At 43.7% G+C, this 18255-nt stretch overlaps 1 protein-coding gene across 1 annotated transcript in view; it reads right to left on the bottom strand.

Annotated features, from left to right (window-relative positions):
• Nucleotides 1–562: 562 nt before the first annotated feature.
• RASL12 (RAS like family 12) overlaps nt 563–18255 on the bottom strand; it is a 30391-nt gene continuing 12698 nt past the window's right edge. The window contains exons 4-6 of the mRNA XM_018572243.1: nt 10254–10327; nt 7303–7493; nt 563–972 (exon numbers count right to left, since the gene is read on the bottom strand). Of these exons, the coding sequence (XP_018427745.1) occupies nt 585–972; nt 7303–7493; nt 10254–10327 (653 nt within the window). The 3' untranslated portion in view covers nt 563–584. The remainder of the gene's footprint in view (nt 973–7302; nt 7494–10253; nt 10328–18255) is intronic.

The raw sequence follows: 18255 nt of genomic DNA, 5'->3' as shown, positions 1-18255 counted from the left end.
GATCCATCAAGTACATTCCACACACTGATCAGAAGTCCAGCGCTAAATGCAGCTCTTTGATAACAGTGTGGGATGTGAGGTTGGCAACAGGAGTAGTCTAAACATCTGGATAGCACATCATCAAGTCTCTGGCATTCAGTACCATCATGCAGTGCAAAACCGACATGTTCTTTGATGATAAGCTGACCCTGTTCTTCCCAAATCCAGTAAGATGCACAATTGCAACCTGTCCTGTATATGGCCTCCATAAAATGCATTGTTTACATTTAAAGGTATCATGGACCTAAACATCATCTTTATTTCCACTGTCTTCCAAGTAGCTGTCATATGTAGCTCATGAATAAATAGACATATCTGCTTGGTCAAATGGACATCATGGGGAGGATGGTATAGAAGAGCTGTTGCAATGTTCTTCAACCAGCTGTCCTGCACTGCATTGTCAAGTTCAAGATTTAAAAATAATAGGTCATATACAGTCATTAGCTTCAGACCATGGCAATCTTTAGCTATTCTGCGATCCAGGTCATAAATAGTGATTAAGGACACTGTACTTCATGCCAAAAAGAGGTATGGCCTTTTTATCATTAAAAAATCTTAAACCCCTTAAGGAGGGTCAGCGTGGGTGCCTTACGTTTGCTCTGGGCTCTGGATGATTTCACGGTAACAAGTTTGGCTTGAGCCACAGAAGGGATCTCTTTGTAACTTAGTGGAGAAAGGGTGCTTAAGGTAGGCATGCCATGACGGCTGGACGTTGCAGAGGAGGACAAGGGAGGTAGACCAAGCAGCGCCCTTTCTTCGCTGATGTACAATGGAGGTCTAATATGAGCAGACCTGTCTGCATCTCTCCTCACCTCATGTATAGCATCATGAAACACCTGCTGCACCAATCGGAAATCCAGGCAAGCAGACACCTCCCGAAACAGGCAGCCATGACGGGAGGCAAGAGCTGAACCATCTGCTTTACTGACCTGTCTGACAAAGGACAAAGAGTTGTTAATACTACTAAGTTACACTGTGCATTAACTAAAGCATGTACAGTAACAGAAGTAATTTTGCTTTTTCCTATTTGCTAATACACATAAGCCACACTTCATTTGTCATTCTTTCCTCTTCTGCATTCTAAACATATTTTCTACTAAGCTGCATAATAACTTGTCAGGGTTTTGCATATTACATTATTCAAACAGAATTTTCGTAGAATCCTCTCTTCCTATCCTTGTCATAAAACTAGCTTTCCAATTATGTCAGAGATAGTTTATTATTCATTATTTTTGCACTACTAAATGTATTTCCGTTCATGAACAGTATAATTTAAACCTGAATTGTATCTGAGTTATTCAGAACACGTAGGAAGAAGAGGCAGAGTGGGAGCTGATCATGGATCATAGGGAGAAGAAGCAGCGTGGGAGCTGATGATGGACCATAGGGAGAAGAAGCAGAGTGGGGGCGTATCATGGACCATGGGGAGAAGGGGCAGAGTGGGAGCTGATAATGGACCATAGGGAGAAGAAGCAGAGTGGGAGCTGATCATGGACCATAGGGAGATGGGGTAGAGTGGGAGCTGAATAGACCATAGGGAGAAGAAGCAGAGTGGGAGCTGATCATGGACCATAGGGAGATGGGGTAGAGTGGGAGCTGATAATAGACCATAGGGAGAAGAAGCAGTGATTGCTGATCATTGATCATTGAGAGAAGAGGCAGAGTGGGAGCTGATCATGGACCATAGGGAGAAGAGGCAGAGTGGGAGCTGATCATGGACCATAGGGAGAAGAAGCAGAGTGGAAGCTGATCATGGACCATAGGGAGAAGAAGCAGAGTGGGAGCTGATCATGGACCATAGGGAGATGGGGTAGAGTGGGAGCTGATAATGGACCATAGGGAGAAGAAGCAGAGTGGGAGCTGATCATGGACCATAGGGAGAAGAAGGAGAGTGGGAGCTTCATGGACCATAGGGAGAAGAGGCAGAGTGGGAGCTGATAATGGACCATAGGAAGAAGAAGCAGAGTGGGAGCTGATCATGGACCATAGGGAGAAGAGGCAGAGTGGGAGCTGATAATGGACCATAGGGAGAAGAAGCAGAGTGGGAGCTGATCATGGACCATTGGGAGAAGAAGCAGAGTCGGAGCTGATCGTGGACCATAGGGAGATGGGGTAGAGTGGGAGATGATCAAGGACCATAGGGAGAAGAAGCAGAGTGGGAGCTGATCCTGGACCATAGGGAGAATAAGCAGAGTGGTAGCTGATCATGGACCATAGGGGGAAGGGGCAGAGTGGGAGCTAATCCTGGAACATAGAGAGAAGGGGCAGAGTGGGAGCTGATCATGGACCATAGGGAGAAGAAGCAGAGTGGGAGTTGGTCATGGACCATAGGGAAAAGAAGCACAGTGGGAGCTAATTGTAGACCATAGGGAGAAAAGGCAGAGTGGGAGCTGATCATGGACCATAATGAGAAGAGGCAGTCGATCATGCACTATAAGGAGGAGAGTCAGAGCGGGAGCTGATCATGGGCCATAATGAGAATTTTCGTATAATCCACTCTTCCTATTCTTGTCATAAAACTAGCTTTCCAAATATTTCAGAGATAGTTATATTATTCTTCTTTTTTTTTTTTTTGCACTACTAAATGTATTTCCGTTCATGAACAGTATAATTTAAACCTGAATTGTATCTGAGTTATTCAGAACACATAGGAAGAAGAGGCAGAGTGATAGCTGATCATGGACCATAGGGAGAAGAGGCAAAGTGGGAGCTGATAATGGAGCACAGGGAGAAGAGGCAATGATTGCTGATCATTGACCATAGGGAGAAGAGGCAGAGTGTGAGCTGATCAGGGACCATAGGGAGAAGATGCAGAGTGGGAGCTGATCATGAAACATAGGGAGAAGAGGTAGAGTGGGAGCTGATCATTGACCATAGGGAGAAGAGGCAGAGTGTGAGCTGATCAGGGACCATAGGGAGAAGATGCAGAGTGGGAGCTGATCATGAAACATAGGGAGAAGAGGTAGAGTGGGAGCTGATCATTGACCATAGGGAGAAGAGGCAGAGTGTGAGCTGATCAGGGACCATAGGGAGAAGATGCAGAGTGGGAGCTGATCATGAAACATAGGGAGAAGAGGTAGAGTGGGAGCTGATCATTGACCATAGGGAGAAGAGGCAGAGTGTGAGCTGATCAGGGACCATAGGGAGAAGATGCAGAGTGGGAGCTGATCATGAAACATAGGGAGAAGAGGTAGAGTGGGAGCTGATCATTGACCATAGGGAGAAGAGGCAGAGTGTGAGCTGATCAGGGACCATAGGGAGAAGATGCAGAGTGGGAGCTGATCATGAAACATAGGGAGAAGAGGTAGAGTGGGAGCTGATCATTGACCATAGGGAGAAGAGGCAGAGTGTGAGCTGATCAGGGACCATAGGGAGAAGATGCAGAGTGGGAGCTGATCATGAAACATAGGGAGAAGAGGTAGAGTGGGAGCTGATCATTGACCATAGGGAGAAGAGGCAGAGTGTGAGCTGATCAGGGACCATAGGGAGAAGATGCAGAGTGGGAGCTGATCATGAAACATAGGGAGAAGAGGTAGAGTGGGAGCTGATCATTGACCATAGGGAGAAGAGGCAGAGTGTGAGCTGATCAGGGACCATAGGGAGAAGATGCAGAGTGGGAGCTGATCATGAAACATAGGGAGAAGAGGTAGAGTGGGAGCTGATCATTGACCATAGGGAGAAGAGGCAGAGTGTGAGCTGATCAGGGACCATAGGGAGAAGATGCAGAGTGGGAGCTGATCATGAAACATAGGGAGAAGAGGTAGAGTGGGAGCTGATCATTGACCATAGGGAGAAGAGGCAGAGTGTGAGCTGATCAGGGACCATAGGGAGAAGATGCAGAGTGGGAGCTGATCATGAAACATAGGGAGAAGAGGTAGAGTGGGAGCTGATCATTGACCATAGGGAGAAGAGGCAGAGTGTGAGCTGATCAGGGACCATAGGGAGAAGATGCAGAGTGGGAGCTGATCATGAAACATAGGGAGAAGAGGTAGAGTGGGAGCTGATCATTGACCATAGGGAGAAGAGGCAGAGTGTGAGCTGATCAGGGACCATAGGGAGAAGATGCAGAGTGGGAGCTGATCATGAAACATAGGGAGAAGAGGTAGAGTGGGAGCTGATCATTGACCATAGGGAGAAGAGGCAGAGTGTGAGCTGATCAGGGACCATAGGGAGAAGATGCAGAGTGGGAGCTGATCATGAAACATAGGGAGAAGAGGTAGAGTGGGAGCTGATCATTGACCATAGGGAGAAGAGGCAGAGTGTGAGCTGATCAGGGACCATAGGGAGAAGATGCAGAGTGGGAGCTGATCATGAAACATAGGGAGAAGAGGTAGAGTGGGAGCTGATCATTGACCATAGGGAGAAGAGGCAGAGTGTGAGCTGATCAGGGACCATAGGGAGAAGATGCAGAGTGGGAGCTGATCATGAAACATAGGGAGAAGAGGTAGAGTGGGAGCTGATCATTGACCATAGGGAGAAGAGGCAGAGTGTGAGCTGATCAGGGACCATAGGGAGAAGATGCAGAGTGGGAGCTGATCATGAAACATAGGGAGAAGAGGTAGAGTGGGAGCTGATCATTGACCATAGGGAGAAGAGGCAGAGTGTGAGCTGATCATGGACCATAGGGAAAAGCTGCAGAGTGGGAGCAGATCATGGACCATAGGCAGAAATGAAGAGTGGGAGCTGCTCATGGATCATAGGGAGAAGAGGCAGTGTGGGAGCTGATCATGGACCATAGGGAGAAGAGGCAGTGTGGGAGCTGGCCATAGACCATAGGAAGAAGGGGCAGAGTGGGAGCTGATCATGGATTATAGGGAGAATAGGCCGAGTGGGAGCTGTTAGTGGACCACAGAGAGAAGAGGCAGAGGAGGAGTCAATCATGCAGCATATATGATGTATGAAATACACAGGTCCAAAATGACCCATTTAATTCACTGTAAATGTAAAACAGGCTAGTTTAATACAAACTGGACCAAATGACTTACTAATGTTAATATTTGCCTACCATTTCTTTATCATCATAAAGGATTATGAGTACAGCACATACCCCAAATAAATATTACAATGGGCAGAAACTAATATTTCATCACAGGAAAAGCATTTCCAATTGCTTAAATTGTTACTCCAGGCAAACATCATAATACACAGTTCAAATAAAGATATGTTTCCTGTATTACCTAGCAATAGATTGTTAATAAAAATAGCTATTGTTATGATGGCCACACCAAAGCACGTCAGTAAGATCTCTCTGCTATTTCCAATATGGCAGCTGTCCAGCAGATCACTTTGACAAACCTGTGTAATAACATGACTGGCTATATATACAATCAAAAATCATTTGGCAGCTAAAACAGTAAACATACAAGTATTTCACCTTAGTATTTGCTGTTTGCCTGAAGTCCTGCTTAAAAATAGGTAAAAACATATCTTAATACCTGCTACATGGAACTGTCACATTGGAACAGAGGAAGTAATATGAAATAGGCAGTGTACTCTGTAGAAGAGGGCAATCAAAAGGTGGAGATTCCAGATAGGAAAAGAAAGGCAGAGAAGGGAAAAAATAGAGCATTGTGTGTTAATGTATTAAAGAGACATTGCAGGAATAAAAAATGCTGCTGAAGGAAGTATCAACTAATCTGAAAACAGAGAAATGCTAGATCAGCCTCGGTTCAGCAAAAAGACACCTGCCTTTATATTGTACATGGACATTGGACACCAAGTAAAGATAGGGCATTGCACGCTGTTACATTGTAATTCAAGAAACTTGTTATTTCAGCAGCTTAGCAAAATAATATTCACAATAATAACAGAAATTCATTCTAGAGAGTACTGAAGGAGGAGAGGAGGATGTAGCTTATCCTGGCCCATAAAGTTTAGAGGACCAAATCATACAGTAAGTAACAGTCCCTATTATTTATTCAGTGTACTTATTACTGCATGTGATAATAGTAAAATTTGCCAAACATCACAACTTTTTGTTTAATTCTTTAATAGTTGATGCTCAAAATGTAAGATTTGGTATTGTAACAGCGGTCTTCTGTTTATCATGTTTTGTTGAAGGATCAGCACTATATAATTTCCCCGTAAATAGAGGGATGCCTGCAAACATGTGGGAAAGCTGGCAGCCAGTTGGACAATTGGCAGAAGAATTCGTTCCCAAAAAATATATCGATTTTCAATAGCTGGCAAAGTTGGGAATGGCAAAATGCACATTTAAAGCAAGAACTACATGGTGCAGGCCAGGGTACTTTGTATACTTAGAGTAAAGGCCTTATAAAAACAGTCATGGAAACTAAGGGTGGGAAACCAACCTTTGGGTTAGGATTCAGTGATGCTGATTTCTGCTAGCAGATTATCCCAAGGGAAAGCATGCTTCAAATTATTACGGGGTGTAAACATAGTAAACAGGAGAGGGATGGAAGAGGGTAGATTGAAAGAGAGTAATGGAGAATAGAGTAGAGGGCTAGGAACCAATTCCCCAACCACCCACCCCATGCCAGACATGCTCAAGTATAGATTCAATGAAAGGAAAAAATAAGTTGTTCCATCTGTGGGACAAATGTAGTGCAACCAACGTTGTCATGGAAAACAGATTTATTTAAATGTTTGTCTCAGGGAATGTCCATAAGCTTTGTATTTATTAGTGTTCCCTTCATCCAATTTTTGACTTCTTGGAAAAGAGGGTGGATGGTTTCCAAGCTTTAGGTATTCTTAGCTACATGGCAGCAAATATACGCAAAACCAAGTTCCGTTTTCTTCTAATGAGGTCAGACTCTATTGAGAAGAACCTCCAAAGCATTTTTCCTCAAGTTCTTAATATTTTCCAATTCTTACATAAGCTCTGCAATATTATGTTGATAAAATGGTATACATGTTTCGATAAATGCTGCACTTTTGGGCAAGACCTCCAAATGTGGAGCTTATGCCCTCATTCTTGACTTTTCTGAAGCACAAAAAGTAGGTTTAGGCTAGGGTGAGAATGCAGGGTGGTATTTCAAAAGGAATGAGGGTCAATTATTATATCTTTGACTATTTATGAGCAAAATCATTAAAAACTGTAATAAAGGGAAAAAAATAGAAAAGTATAAAAAGGAGAGTGGCGTAGAGAGAGGGCACTGAGAAAACTGAGAAGATATACAGTAGGGTGAAAAATACTTGGATTAATTACCTGCTGTGACATACCCACAGCCATGAAGGAATTACAGATATCAGATAAGATGTTTTGTATTGGAAAGTAACTAGGCAGTATATAAGGTTTGATACCTGTACCGTTCCATGTCAAGCTTGTTTCCTATAAGCAGAACTGGGCTCTCATGTACTGCTCCTTTGTTGTACTGAGAGATTATCTCCAAGTATTGAAGACAGCCCTCGAAGCTCTTCTTGTTATCAATGCTGTACACGACTAGAAAAGCATTAGCCCAGCTTAAATACCGTTCAGGATTCACTGGCCGGTCCTAAGGTAAATATAAAATAATATTTAGCAAGGAACAATTAATACATTTGAAAAATTATAGTATGGGAAACAAGTAGAACAACTTAACGTAAACTTGTCTGAAGATAAAAAATGCACAAATGAACCTTGTATATTTATAGAAGGCACCACCCTATGGTTGTAGAACACACTTAGAAATGTCCCCATTGTTCTCCATGTCCCAGAAGTCAATGCAAATTTTGACTTTTGAGAATGTCAAGCATCAACACACCTCCACTGCATTCCACAGTGCAATGTGGGTGCTTCTCAATACAGTGTTGGGACACCTGCATTTCATCAGCGGAATGAAGTGCCTGGGTTCTAATTCTTGAAAACCTAGAAAACTTTGGAGGGGTCTTCAATAGTGGTGCCTTTCTAAAGTTAGCTAAATTAATCTGCACATAAAAGGTCCATATGATTCACACTGGGAAGAGCTAGTGTGATTAAACTGTATTGCACTGAAGGAGCTTTTGTTTTTGGTGTGTTAAAAAAGTGGATTCGTTTACAAAAAAGACTCTTCTAATAAAATGTACTGCACTAGAAAGGCTTAACATATACCTTTTCCTACCCCAATATAAAACTAGTAACCTAACACTAGACATGCAGGAATAAGGACAGGATGTAAAGTTCCAAAAAAGTGGGTGGGATACTAAGGGAATAGAGAAGCCAGGACAACCTCAGAGGAACAACTGCTGGATAGGCATGCAAAAGATGTTAAGCGTGTATTGATCTTCAGTTGCATATAAGGTCAACACTGTCCTGTAATGAAGCCCAATTAGTACAGCTCAGAGGAGGGCATCGAAAAGGCATTATTAAGGCCTGGTTTATGCTGGCTAAGTTATTTAGGTAAGCGGGATCTGCAGGCACAGGATTGTGCATACTATAAACATATGAGATTAATTTACTAATTTTATTCAAAGACTGGTTTCCTTTAAAGAAGACCAAACAAAATTACATATTGTTGGAAGGGTGTGTATGTGCCAAGTGTAAATGTTAACCATCTCTGTACCTCCGTGCTACTAGTCCACCAGGTAAAACTCCTATGCTGAGCACTTCCAGGACTAAAACTCTCATTCCCCGGACTTGGCAGTGGATTTTGATATTGTGGAATTATAAAATATTCTGGTCAAAGATTCCTCAGCCAAGGTCATTGGGTTTGAACAGAAATTGCACATCTCATGCTCGGATTGACTTGTGCATATTCTGCTAATACGAAGAGATCCTTAAGGTTTTTAACTCACTTCAAAGGCCCCTTTGAATCTGACAAAGAATGAGCTCAAAAGATTCATTGTCTGGCACAGGAGCATTCTGTCCTACAACCTGAGCAGAGTGTACCAGATACCAGGCTGTTTATGCCCACAAAGCAGCATTTGTGTACAAAAATGCAGAGAACGTAGTTAACCCTCCATCCATCAGACAGCCTTCTTGTTAGGAGATGAGTGCTATGAAGCTTCTGAAAGACAGCGACCCGTCTGTCCCTGTAACTATGAAGACAGATACATGGCATGGCAGAACATGTGTTATGATGGGAGAAGGGAAAGGATAGGAGGTGGTAATGATGAAAACAGGCAAGTCACCACATGGTACAACCTTGTCATGTGACTACCTTGTCATGTGACTTTACTGTCAAACTGATAAACAGTATCTAATGTGTTATGTTCAAGGGTTTTCCACCCTTTTGTAACTAATCACAATCATTAGAGTAGCTTATTGTCTCTTTAACATGAAGATAAACCACAGGAAATTGTAGGCCCTTTAAGTGGAATGATGAGCAAAATTAAAATTATATACTGTATATGGTGCAGTCTGTCAGAAGTATTATTACCGCAGGTTTTGCTTTTCTGAGTGTTCTATGTTACATTATTTAATTACCTCTTGATCCTGCCAGGAGATTTATTTTGTTTCCACTTCTTTAATTGGGTCAAACTGTTCAACAAACCCTTTGAAGAAACCGTATATCACTGACTGATGTGTTTACAACAGCTCATATGGTTTAAACCCGAAGAAAGAGAAAACTGTTGCTCTAACTGCTTAACGGCATCCTCCCGACCTGTGAGGGCATTTAAGGAACCCTAGAAGCAGGGTGGGCTTGCATTTCACCTCAGGGTCTGGTCCTCAGCAATAGTGGAGCAATGTGAACAGATGGGTGCCATTCACCTTTGATGCAATCAAGGACTTTATTGGCTCTTATTCAACACTCCTGATGGAGAGGGTTAGGGCACAGGACACCCATGGACTTCAAAAGTATGGTAAGCATGAGGAGCTATTCAGGCTCTGCTGCACGCAGGTTTGAAGACAGTAGGAGAAAGTAGAGTGTTGAGTCATTGCTGCAGCTTCTTCCTTACCCGGTCATAAGCTGAAAGTGTGTTCTGTGCAGTAGACGTCAGGGACCTAACTATGCCATCTGGAAGGGATTTCTAAATCACAGAAATGGCTCCACAAAATGATAAATCCTTCAGCCAGCAAATCACCTCCAGTATATAAATGTTTTTTGGCTATGTTTGTATCTACTTGCCTAGAGTTCAGCTTTGATTCCTAAATGTTTCTTATAGATAGACATAGACATTAGATGGTGGCTGAAGGTGAATGTCATGTTATATCATGAAACCTTTTAAAATCAGCAATAGCAATTCATGTGCATCAACTGTTGACTTGAGCATAAAATAGAGGCTCAAAAATATCAATAACCAAACTAGTCTGAGCAATCTTTTACCTGCATCAATCTCTCAGCATTTTAACTTACTTGATCAGCTGTGTCCATTACTCGTACAAGAACTGGCTGATGGTCTACCACTTCTTCTGAGTTGTATGTGTCCTCTATAACATAAAGCAAACATGAAACGTGATGTAAGGATTTTGATTTTCAGGTATAATGTATATAACTACTACTACTTACTTCATTGAGTGGAACGGCAGAATTATTATTTTTTTGTTCATTTTGAAGAGACCAAGTATGGTTTAAAACTATTTTTTTGCTGTCTTGTCTTTACTGGTCAGATGTCCAGACCCAGTGACCTCTCAGGACATAAGGAGAAACCACCCCAACAGGGACACGAGACAGCAAGGACATCCTGAGGAAGTGAGAGGAACAGGAGTACTACGCAAAAAATTGGATTCCAAAGGTATTTATTCCATTCAAAATTGAATATTTTAGGACTCCAACATTTTAGTGTGGCCCTCCTGTTCTTTTCACTTACTCCAATACCAGTCTGAAGCAGCCTTGGCAGATTTTCTAGTATGCGAGATGCCTGGCCAGTGCTAAAACACTGCACAATACCACTTCCAAAACACCTTTAGAAGTAGAATTTTGCATGTTCCAGCGACATTCACTTATTTCTACAAGCAAGGACTTCATTGCAGATGTTCCATTCCCTCCCTTTACTTTATTGCTGGCTGTAGTCCTGGATTCTTTTCTCTTCCCCACACATGAGGTTCTAAACCTTTCTCACGCTATTCAAAAATAGTTTTGGTTGCTGTTCTAATTTTATGTACTTCTCTCTTCTGGGGATTTATGCTCTGAGCTAAAAAAAAAAGTTCTCTTTAGTTTTAGTACGGGGATCCCCCACTATGAAAAAGGAACTCTCCTAAGCCTGTTATGTCAAGTGTACAATAATTTACTGTATATGTAATACAAACTGAAAAATGCTCAGTTAGCTCTTGATTTGTCTTTATAGGGAAAAAGTAATGTGGGGACTGTCTGTGCAAAATATATAATGAAAACAACATGACATTCATAATATATTTAATTGTTAAGTTAAGAATTCCTGCTAATTTTTAGAAACTAGTCAGCTTTGGCAAAAATTAAAACAAAATTCCTACACTAACATGTTCTGAGCCCTTCCAACCTGAGATTTTGCCCCCAACAGGACTTTGCGCCCAAACACCACCAAGGACTTTATTGGTGGTGTTTGGGTGCAAACAGTCTTTTAACAGGACTGCACACCCACAGCAGTCCTGTTAAAAGACCACTACCACAAAGGTTCTCTATATATTTAGTGAAAGTGTATTTAAAGTATATAGTACCATTTCCTAAATATGCCATTTATTACACGAAAAATAGTTTTGGGTAGTATATATTTCTTTTATTAAAGGTGGACTTAACATCCTAATGGCTCCTTAGATGTTAAGGTAGTGGGCCCTAAACTGCAGCCAGCAGGCCGAATACACCAACAAGGGACATTATATCTTCCAATTATACCAACGGTGGGGCACTATTCCTCCCACTGACACCAACCATGGGGCAATATTACTCCTCCAACTAACCACAGACACAAGGATATTTTTTTTTCCCACCAGCCACTAAGACTGCTATATTGCTTACTCCTACTGGCCACAGCAGGCACCCCAAGGTCTGATAGACAGTGAACTGGCCCTTTGTTTGGAAAGTTTGAGGACCCCTGTGTTAAGCCATATGAGACGTGGTGGCTAATCTACAAACCTAATACAGTTCTAATCCCCTTTTTTAACTTACATTAATGGTACCTTATATTAACATATGTAGGACTAAAGTAACTCCTGTACTCCAGGCTGGACCTGTAAAGTTGTTATTGCCTACCATGTTAGAGGAGAAAAGGAGATAGTTGAAGAGAGGAGAGAAACATTGGGGGGAATTTATCAAAACTGAAGCAGACAAAAACTGGAGCAGATGTGCATGGGAACCAATCAGCTTCTCTCTTCTCTCCTCTGCCAATCCCTCCACTGGCTTCCACTCGCCCAGAGGATAAAATTCAAAATATTAACAGTCACTTATAAAGCCATCCACAACTCTGCCCCCGGATATATCTCAGACCTTGTCTCAAAATATCACCCTAACCGTCCACTCCGCTCTTCCCTAGACCTCCTGCTTTCCAGCTCCCTAGTCAATTCCTCCCATACTCGCCTCCAGGACTTCTCTAGAGTCTCTCCCATCCTCTGGAACTCTTTACCCCAACCTGTCCGTCTATCTCCCACCCTGACTGTCTTTAGGCGTTCCCTGAAGACTCTTCTCTTCAGGGAAGCCTATCCCACCTCAACCTAACCACTGAACCATCACATTCTCAAACAATTCATCCCCACACAGCTACCTCCTCATGTATCATTTCCCCCTCCTCTTTCAGATTGTAAGCCCTCAGGGGCAGGGCCCTCCTTACCATCCTGTCTTGAATTGTATTGTAATTGTAATGTCTTCCTTACATTGTAAAGCGCTGCGCAAACTGTTGGCGCTATATAAATACTATGTAATAATAATATTAATAATAATTTGAAAGTGATTGAGAGAAGCTGATTGGTTTCCATTAGGGATGGGCTTGATGCTCGAGATGAGCAAGAGTTCGACTCAAACATTGGCAGTTCGTGTGTTCGGTGAACACAAAAACTGTCATGGCGTTTGGCGGGCTCTTTGCCCGCCAAGTGCGCCACAAGGCACTGCGCACCGCAGAGTGCCTTGTGAGCCCTGATTGGCTAAAGCCTTGCACCTGACCACAGGTCAGGTGCAAGACTTTGCCCAATCAGGGCACAGAACTCTGTAAGAGCCATGATTGGGCAAAGTAATGATGGCTTTGCCCAATCATGGCTCACCTGTCAGGTGCCATACGACTGTACACAGTTGGGCGGAGCTAGCTAGCCGTCACCGCTATCTCCGCCCAATAGTTTATATTTTGCCAATATGGGGGGGGAGAATGAGGGAGCCCTGCCAGGCCTGTGCTCGGATCAAGGTTCTGGTTGGGAATTTTAGGGGGACCCCACGTTTTTTTTTCCCCAGGGGTGAGGTTCCTCCTTAAAATTCCTACCAGACCTTAAGGGCCTGGTATGACTTTGAGGGGGAACCCCACCCACTTTTTTTTTTATTGTAACTTGGGTCTTTCCTTAAATTCCTACCACACCTAAAGGGTCTGATATGACTTTTGGGGGGAACCCCACACCTTTTTTTTTCTTTTCTTTTTTTATTGATACATGTCACCCAGGGCAGCACCCAGATCCCCATACATACATTTATGGCCAATAACTTGCATATAAGCCTTCAAAAAGGGGACATTTGATTTTCAAAGTTCTGGTTCCATAGACTTGCATTGAGTTAGAGTTCAAACTTTTTGCATGTTCTAAAGTTCGAATTCGAACCAAACAGGATTGGCTGAGTCGAACAGCTTCTTCACTTCGGAGAGCATGGAGAGCATGTTCGGCTGACCGTAGCCAGCCGAAGTCAGCCGATGTATGGCTGAAATCAGCTGTACGGGGCCAAAATGAATAGCCGAATGGCGTTCGGCTCAGTTCTCTCCAGCTCGCTTATTCACTCGGCTGCCTTTGGCAGCTGAGTGAATAACCCCCATAGTCACATAATCAGTGTATGCTAGGGTGACCCTAGAGACATTTTGCTACTACATATGCAGATCCCCTGATTCAAAAGACATATGGAAAGAAAGACAGAATACCAGGGAAACATTTAATCCATTTAACTAAAGATGAATGTGTTGGATTGAATTCTTCAGCTCTGACACAAATGAATTATATTTCCTTGCAGAAGTGAGAAAACATTTACTTCACAGCCTGTCTGGGCACTTGGAGCTTTTAGCAAGTATCAGGAAAAGATTCATATCTCTTTAATCTCTGCCATTAATCAGCCCTGATTCCTGACCAAGTCCTGCGTCTTGTCACGTTAATGAAGACAATTATTCCCATAAGACATAGTCCAGATAACTCTTCATGTCCACAAACACTCCAATATCTTTGGCAATGCTTTCCTTCCAAATATAACACATTTTCCAACTTAGATGCAGCAGCCATATTAAAAGGGCTCCAAGTTGAAGGGAAGACAACCTTAGTTGGAATATAACAGAATGGAATTCTTCATTATGATAATGCAGTTCAACAATTCAAAATGGCTGGCAGTTTTTAGACATAATAAGGAAAACTGTCATGAGAGAAATATGGAGGCTACCATCACTGACTTCCTTCGGAAAATTCTAGTTGCCTAGCTGCCCCTGGCTTTTATACAGTACATAAGAACTCCTGATCTGCTAGAAGGGCACGGTGGGGTCCAGGGGGGCACTGCAAGAGGATGAGGTGTCCTCTGTTAGCTTGGGAAAGGGGTCCACTGCAGAGGGCCTAGGGGGCACAGTGGGGGCTGCAGGGCCTGCAGCAGGCTGGGGGCTTTGTAGACAGCTGGGAGCTCTTTGGAGGCTCACATGGTATATATAAGGTAGCTTGGGGAGGGCACTGCAGAGGGCCTAGGGGGCACAGTGGGGGATGCAGGACCTGCAGCAGGCTGGGGGCTTTGTAGACAGCTGGGAGCTCTTTGGAGGCTTGCATGGTATATGTAAGGTAGCTTGGGGAGGGCACTGCAGAGGGCCTAGGAGGCACAGTGGGGGCTGCAGAGTCTGTACCAGGCCGGGGGCTTTGTAGGCAGCTGGGGGCTCCTCAGGAGGTTTTCCGAGTATTTGCAGGAGGGCAAATACCTTCCACCACTTACTTTTCAGACACAAGAGGTGAGCAATGACAACACTAGGGTTACCACCTGTCTGGGATTCACCCGGACAGTACGGGTTTTAAATCTTGTGCCCGGTTTTCAAGTCAGCTGAAAACTGGACACAAGATGTAGGCAGACAGGGGCAACCCCCAGGGTCCTGCTCAGCCTGATTGTGTTTGGCCGTCGGAGACTTAATATTACACCGGCTCTGACAGCTACATTCAGCAGAGAGCACAGAGCGGCCCCGCCCCCATCACCAGCCGACATCAGATCTGCACACAGGGAGGGGGGGGACTCACAGGAGCCAAACTGAGGACTCATCTGCCATCATAGGGGTAAGACAATACTTATATGAGGCGCCCAAGTCCATTGCGTTACTGAGCCAGGCGCCCATCGCATTAGGAGCCCAGCGCTCATCGCGTTACTGAGCCCAGCGCCCATCGCATTACTGAGCCCAGCGCCCATCGCGCATTTTTTAGGGACACATAGAGCTTTCTTTTGGTGGTATTTAATCACCACTGGGGGTTTAATTTTTTACTATATTAAGGAAAAATGACAGAAAATGTAACAAAAAAACTGTTCTCCCTATATTAAATTATAAAACATTTATTATTACCCAATTTTTCGGTAAAATATAAAAGGCGGGGTCTTGTCGGGTAAAAAGACACCAAACATGTCAAGCCTCAAAATTGCGTGCACAAAACCTCGAAAAACTACAATACCCAAAATTGGCCATAGGCGACGCTGTAAAAGCTTTTAGCGCTCATAAGTTTAGTGTTATCAGTGATTGATGGCCCTAGAATTATTGCTCTCACTCCGACATTTGCGGCGATATGTAACATGTGTAGCGCAATTGTCGCTTTCACGTGCTGGTGCGTCTGACGCATATTTACGTTTTTATGTGCGTAAACGTGGGAGTGGGGGACCTATAAATTTGGGGTGTTTGTTTTTTACTTTTTTTTATATGTGACTTGTATTTATTTTTTACTTTTTTTATTTATATGTATTTATTTTTACACTTATTGTTATTGCTATTACATTAGGGGGATAACTATCCCCCTATATAATAGCAAAGGCACACTGACAGGTCCTCTTTATGGAGACATTAGGGGTCTCTAGGATCCCTAATGTCACCTGGGGACCCCAAAAGAAGCTGATGAAACACACAGATCTGCTTCATCACCTTCTTTTCTCTGGCTATAGCAGCCAGATGACTGACAGGTGAATGCGGAAGTGATGTATTACACATCACCTCCGCATTCACAGCAAGGAGGAAGATGCTGATCTCCCTCCCATCTTACCTCCTGACACCCTCCCGAGGCGGTCCCGGGACGCAGATGGGCTAGCGGATCCCAGGATTGAAGGTGAGGGGTCAGGACGGGGGGGCACTCCAGGTGGCGGCTGCAGCACTCGACGGGGTGGAGGGAGGAGCGGGCAAATCACAACATACAATCGATCGGCGGATATAGAGCCGCTGATCGGTCTTATGTGACACAGCCGGTAACGGGTGTAAAGAACAGGCGGGTTTTTTCTGCGCGCTAGGGGGTGCGAGCAGGAACACACGATTGGAGGGAGGGTGCCACACATGATTGGGGGGAGGGGAAGGACGTCTAAAGATGCCCTCCTGGTCCCTAGGTGACATTAGGGGTCTTTCAGGCCCCTAATGTCACCTAGGGACCCCAGTGAAGCAGCAATAGAGTGTTCGGGTTTCACTTGAAGAAAAGATGGCAACCCTAGACAATACCCATATTTCTCTCAAGTTACAAAAAAGCTTCCCCCCTATGGTGTCTGTGAACTGTACGGCAGTACACCATGCATGAGTAGAAGTTAGAATCAAGTCAAATCTAGAAGCCATTTTGACTGTACACACAAAAGCTTTATATGTATACAGATCACCAATGGCAAGCAGCAAACCCTGAGTTAAAAAACAGCAAACTAAAGGACTGCAGAAAAGAAAAACAAAGAGAAAAACATGTGAGTGAATATAACATGTGAGTGAATTAAAATAGAATAAATTATCACATAATTTTTCATTCTTTTTCCTAAGGTGAGTATAATAATGGAAATGAACAATGGGGGGTATTTATGAAAACTGGAGCAGACAGAAACAGAAGCAGTTGACCATGGCAACCAATCAGCATCTCCCTTCAGTTTGTTCGGTTAAGATTTTAAAATGAAACAGAGACGCTGATTGGTTGCCGTGCACAGCTGCTCCAGATTTGATAAATTCCCCTCTATCTCTTTAATTCAATTCCTACCCTTTTTGCCTTTAAGAAAAAAAGTGGCTGCTGTAAAAAAAAGCATGCTATCAAGAATATTTCATTCTTCCCTAAACCAACAATCAGAATCCTTGATTTGCCTTGCGCTGCAAACTGGCAGTTGGAAGGTGATTGGCAGCAACGGGCAACATGCGGTACATCAAAACTATTAGGTAAAACAGAATAGCAAGACACTGAGCTTCTTGTCATAAAAGCACATATTATTTTCTCTAGAATGCCAAAAACAATAACACAGTTTTATAACCCCTCTAGAACTTTATTTCTATTAGCTGAACCAGAAAATGAATGTTGGCAGCAACTAACAACTGAAAAAAGTAATATCCCTGTTATTGTTCTTTGGAAACACAATACTATTGGGTATATGCCCTGGCCTCAGGGGCCTGAGAAAAAAATTAAACTGACCCCCACCCACCCCCTCACCCCCAACCTTGATCAGTTTTGGGGTTAGTGTATGAAAGATGTCATTGTAGGTCTGTTATAGTTGCCAAACTATCTTTACCTTGGGTTGGCAAGATGTTAGTAGTACCATTCTGCATCTGAAATGTTTGTGACTATTTAAGTAGAGTTACTTTCTACTTTAATTGAGTATGTGAAATGGGGAGAATTTCTATTCTCTCTGGTTAAGTATGCTTTTTTCAGGTTTGCTTTACAGGGCCTATCTACCAAAATGGATGCATGCACACAGGATTTACTTAATCTCAGCAGGCAATTGTGCTGAGACCACTGGAGGAACTAATGGGCCCAGAGAGGAACAAGAGGGCCTGCAGCTCCCTCATGCTGCCCCCCACGATAGTGCCGCTCCTTCCCCGTCGCTCTGCCACCCGCAGCAGTAGAAGCAGGACATGCTGTGCGGCGGGGATGGAGCGGAACTGTCACTGTCAGCTGCCTGTCTGCTGTGTGGAGAAAGGACCCGCTCCACTTAGTCCCGCCCCCTGGCCGTCGGGACACGGAAGAAAGTGACAGTGACAGTGGTGGTCTGAGAGTCAGGTAAGTGTGGGTGGGTGAAGGCTGGACGGGAAGGGGGG

This window comes from Nanorana parkeri, unplaced genomic scaffold (genome assembly GCF_000935625.1).
Source record: "Nanorana parkeri isolate BGI_ZX_2015 unplaced genomic scaffold, ASM93562v1 scaffold1974, whole genome shotgun sequence".
In the NCBI taxonomy this organism is placed as follows: Eukaryota; Metazoa; Chordata; class Amphibia; order Anura; family Dicroglossidae; genus Nanorana; species Nanorana parkeri.
The sequence above is the reverse complement of the archived record's forward strand: the minus strand, read 5'-3'. Positions and strand labels throughout refer to the sequence as shown.